This window comes from Montipora capricornis, chromosome 9 (genome assembly GCF_036669925.1).
Source record: "Montipora capricornis isolate CH-2021 chromosome 9, ASM3666992v2, whole genome shotgun sequence".
Taxonomy (NCBI): Eukaryota; Metazoa; Cnidaria; class Anthozoa; order Scleractinia; family Acroporidae; genus Montipora; species Montipora capricornis.
Window position 1 is genome coordinate 6,812,520 of NC_090891.1, and position 5,000 is coordinate 6,817,519.

The following is a 5,000-nucleotide window of genomic DNA, read 5'->3' on the forward strand; positions in this document are numbered from 1 at the left end:
GAAGAAAGCAAGACTTGGTTCATGTTCATACCTGCATTTATCTGCAGCAGGCTAGGATGGCAATGTTTTTTTAGAAATGTTCCAGTGAACTATCCTGGCCACATTATCGCGTCAACATTTATACTCATTTTGAGCTAGTTTACTGCACTCGCATATTAGGTGGCCTACAGACTCCTCCTTAATAACACTTGTTGAGATCTGCTTTTCCCGCATATCCATAAAACCGCGTAAAAATACCTTTGAATTATTAGACACCGTCCTTAAGATCACCTTTTTGCATCCAGTTCCATGATTTTTATCTCTTACATCCTCTGTTTGCAGTAGGATTTGACAGTGAAGGGGTTTACTCTTCCAACTTTCAAATTGCTCTTTGTAGTTTCTGTTCTTGACTTCCTTGGGACTTTGAGTTAACCACTTCTTAATACGCCCTCAATGTTTACCGCTTCCAGAAGTCGTTCACTACTATTCTGGACATAATAAAATAGACCAGTTTCCTCCAACCGTACACGGTCTTCCACCACAATAATCCACGGCCCCCATTTTCTCTCGGTAAATATAGGCGGTCTACATTTCCACGCGGGTACAGCATACCATAGAAAGTCATCAGTTTCCTCGTTTTCCGATCTACATTCTGCAACTCCATCTTGGTCGAACTAACAACTCCAGCTCCATATTGCATCACTGATACTGCCAAGGGGCCGGTTGCTCCAAGTCTGGTTAGCGCTGGTTGATCCACTTATTCAAATCCAGCAACCTTCTCCTTCTTCAGCACAAGCTTGCCGCACTTCTTCAGGCCAAACTCCATGGCAATGTCTTTGCTAAACACAAGGACTGTGTTCATCAGGGATTCAATTTCACGCTCATCCTTTCCAAACAGATTAAGATCACCCATAAACAGTAAATAATTAAATGACCCACTGTTCTTTCCTAAATTGTCTTTAGCCTTCGTTTTCCGCAGGATTAGCGAGAGCGGTATTAGACAGATAACAAACAGAAGAGGAGATAAGCTATCACCCTGGAATATGCCTCATTGTGTTCTGACTTTCCCCAGTACTTGCACCAGTCGTTGGATCTTGAGAGCTATGCTGCTCAGAGTTTAGGATATATGACAATTTATGTCATTAAACGATTACGGTGTTTAGCAAGACTTTTCTTGAATGCCTGCAACTCGATATTAATTAATTCGTTTCTTTAACTAACTGCAGGAGCCCAAGAGTAGGAGCTTGCCTCTCCCATACAAGCCCTATGAGTCAACCTTTGCGCGTATCTTTTTCAGTATTTTTGGAACGCCACGAGGTCTTCGGCTCTGTCTAACGAAGACAAAAATAGCAAAAACAATGTATACACATTTATGTAAATGTGAGTGTGTGCTGCTGAATAGTTCGTTCTAAAAATAGAAAAAATACGCGCAAAGGTTGACTCAAGGATATAGTGCATTTGAAGGCTCCTACTCATGGACTCCTGCTAACTGGGATCAAGAGAAAATAAAGGGGGAGGAGAGGGCATCCCCCAATACATGCCCTTTTCCATAGGTAATATGTCTCAAGATATTTTAGACCTACCCTCTAGGCTGTACAGATGCCAAGGGGAATAGGCAACAGCCAATCATATGACCAGAATGTGTTCCGTGTGGATAGTCCACGCTCAGTGAACACGTGCACATTCCTACCATCTGATTGGCTGTTTCCTATTCCCCTTGGGATCTGCACAGCCCGGAAGTCAATCTAAAAATAACTTTATTTTCTCTTGCTGGGATCTGTTCCTAGCACTTGTTATATGTACACAGCATTTGTTACAATTACCACGCAGTGATTCTCACCTCCTGTATAGGGTCGTATCCTTTTATCATAACCATGAAGCAGATCTTTAACTAAGTGGGATCTGTTCCTAGCAATTTCTTTCCAGGAAGTAGAACCCTCCCTAGGGAAAAATAAAAATTTTCATTTTTCAATACTTTGCCTTTTTTAGTTCATCATGAAAAAGGGGCTTAGTGGGTATTTGAGGAAAAACTTTGAATAAATCTTACAGTGACATGATTCCGGAACTGGGTTAGCTTAAGCTACTGAAAGTTCTTCCTTTTCTGAATTTATTTACATTACCCTTCATAGGGTTTAACAAAGGGGACAAAGAACAGGCCATCCCTTATAGCTTTTGCGTATTTGAGAGTAACGGAATTTAGCAGCGAGGAGTTGAAAGCATGCGCAAACAGTACAGATGCTTCAACGCTGACCCCAGCATATATCTATAACAAACGCTTCTTTCCGCTATTCAAGTATATGTCTTACATACATAAGCCTTTTCATATTCACATCATGTACGGGCTTGTTACGAACTCACAAAAAAACCACCTTCCCTTTTGCACGGTAGCTTAATTCTGATTAAAGCACTGCGATGGTTTCACAGAGATCTGGTTTCAGCTCCTGTAAAAGCCTAAATTTTTCAGGCATCGATCACAGGAAAATGAGATAAATACGTGAAGCGTTCGACGACTTAAATTAACACCTTATATGAAGCGTGAAAAAAAAGTCAAAAGACAAGGATCACAAGGTTTTTGTAGACTTCGTTGATGTTTGTAGTACGTTCCCGGTTCACGAAGTGGCAAAAAGTTGTCTTGAGCACACCTTCGTGATTAGTGATTCGTTTAAACTGTAATCATACGTACTCGTGTCTATAAGAGATAATTTGAGCAATGGTCTGTTATAAAAGCCTCAAAAATTCAGGCAGCTTCAAAGGAATTCGAACCAAGGAACCTCTGCGATGCCGGTGTAATGCTCTACCAACTGAGATATAAAGCCAATCAGTTGGAAGCAGGTCAATTTGTCGGACTCATTCGTTCCCTAGAAAGGACCAATGAGAGCTGTGCACTGGCATCGCAGAGGTCGCCTGAATTTTTCAGGTGTTTAAAATCATGAAACAGATGCTCAAATTGTCTCGATAAGTGCGAGGATCACTTCTATATTTCGCCGTGACAATTTAAACTGGTGTAGCTAATAGATAGTAATGCTCTGGTACATTTCGTTGATAGTGACAACATTGATAACCACAGCAACGGCGTATTGAAGTCAGTGGGACTTAACTTAGTTTGTTTAGGGAATGAAAATATCGTCAATGTGCCGAAATTTAACCCGAAACACCCTCTTTCAAGACCGTGATAAAGTGGAGGAAATGTAGACGGAAAGAAAATACAAACTCTAGCTGATAAGCCACTGATCTGAAATTAGTGCATGGTGTGAGAATGCAAGACACTGCAAACTCTCCTTGCACCAGATTGCGGGAATCGAAAGATCCCTCAGATGTCTAAATTTTACGCAGAAAGAAACGAAATTGTACCTTCAAATCTGTCCTGGTACTCATCAACAAGTGTCTGTAGAACATTTATCAGTGCTACGGCTTGAAACATGTGGCAAGTATAACTTAAGGACGTTCGCGCAAAAATTCTAACATTGATTTTTTTCTGCAAATTTTACCCTTGAAAGATGATGAGTTAGTGATGTCAAAAAAGTAAAAAAAATGGGGGATCACCGACTTCGTTTTGGAGAGAACTTGCCCGGTAGAACACCCTAAATCCGAAAAAATCCGGTTTCTTTAGCGAATAAGGCCACAGTGTCTGTAAGCCCAAAAATATTGCAATTACATCTTTGAAGTGAAATGTTCTCTACCAAACTTTGTTTAAGTGGAACGTCAAGTGAATTTAGTTAACTGTTGAGGTTCCTTACAGAACAAGGTCGCATTTAGCGACCATAGTTTCATGCGCCTTGCAGCCGCAAGATGGCAGGATTCCATGTCCCGAGGACAGAAATCTTGAAATTTTTTGTTCATTTTTGGACAATGTGGAAATAATTGTAAATAAAATCTGTTTCTGGAAAGAAAAGTATAGGGTCACCGAACATCCAAGATCGTTAAATCTAAGCAAAGCTATAGCAATGGCCATCTTCCCTATCATTGTTCATTTTAATACTTAGCGCGCGCGCTCGATGCATGACGTGGCATGTGAATTTGCGTGCGCTGTAAGGATGCGCAGTAGAATGGGCTCGAACGTCCTTAAGTCAGTTTCGATCGTATGTATCGCAGCACATTAAAAAAAAATGTTTTACGCCTATTTCTTCGTAATTGTTCTAACCATTCTACAAGTTTGAGTAACGACAAATTTCATAACAGTTCTTTTTACGATTGTAGAATTCGACCAGAAGGAGGCGTAACTGCGCCAAACGATGAAATGCGAAGCTCAAAGTTCAGATGTCAGAATTTTCCGCAAGCCGGCCGTGGCGGCTCTGTTATTTATTTGGAGGTTGTTTTGTTTATGTTTTAGGTTATTCTTGGCGCAGTGCATTCTGGTTAAATGCAATGCATTCTGGTTGAACGTAATGCATTCTGATAAAAAGTGGTGAATTTGAGAATTCGTCGCAGCTTTCATACTTTTCCTAAATCCAGATTACGTTGCTGCTCGCTCGCTTCGGTCGCTCGCTCCGCAGCAATAATAATATAACTTGTCTTATGGCATACACATAATCTTTTTTTTTTTTTTAAGTAAAATTACAAACGTATCGGTTACACAAACAGATTGCGTGGGGGCCCTGTGCCTTAATATATAATACGAGGAATACGAGCAACAATGGAGAAAAATGTCCGCTCGACTTAAATGTTAAACCTTCCAATAATAAGGGATTCATTATTCCACAATTAAGCCATTTTCTGGTCTTTTGACTTCTTCCAGCATTGATTGAGAATGGTATCCATTGAATAATAATAAGGCGTGTGCCAATAACGAAAACAACACAGACGAAACCATTCAAATGTCCTTTATTTGAACGGACAAACGAAACGACGAGTGACAAGCGATGCCAAGCTGTTTTTGCACCTGACGTCATTGGCGGCTATGTTGGTGTACCGAACAATAGCGAAAAAGACTCGTGGGATATTGGCTCTTTTATTATGCAAAACGCATTTTGATTTTGTTTTCTACAACAACAATGCCGTCTAATCACGTGAGTGCAAACCAA

At 40.5% G+C, this 5,000-nt stretch overlaps 1 protein-coding gene across 3 annotated transcripts in view; it reads right to left on the reverse strand.

The window, feature by feature from the left end:
- LOC138016593 (glycine receptor subunit alpha-4-like) overlaps nt 1-5,000 on the reverse strand; it is a 57,122-nt gene that overhangs the window by 29,840 nt on the left and 22,282 nt on the right. For all 3 annotated transcript variants that reach the window (XM_068863773.1, XM_068863771.1, XM_068863772.1), the window contains exon 3: nt 1,820-1,920. In XM_068863773.1, coding sequence (XP_068719874.1) covers nt 1,820-1,920 — 101 coding nt within the window. The remainder of the gene's footprint in view (nt 1-1,819; nt 1,921-5,000) is intronic.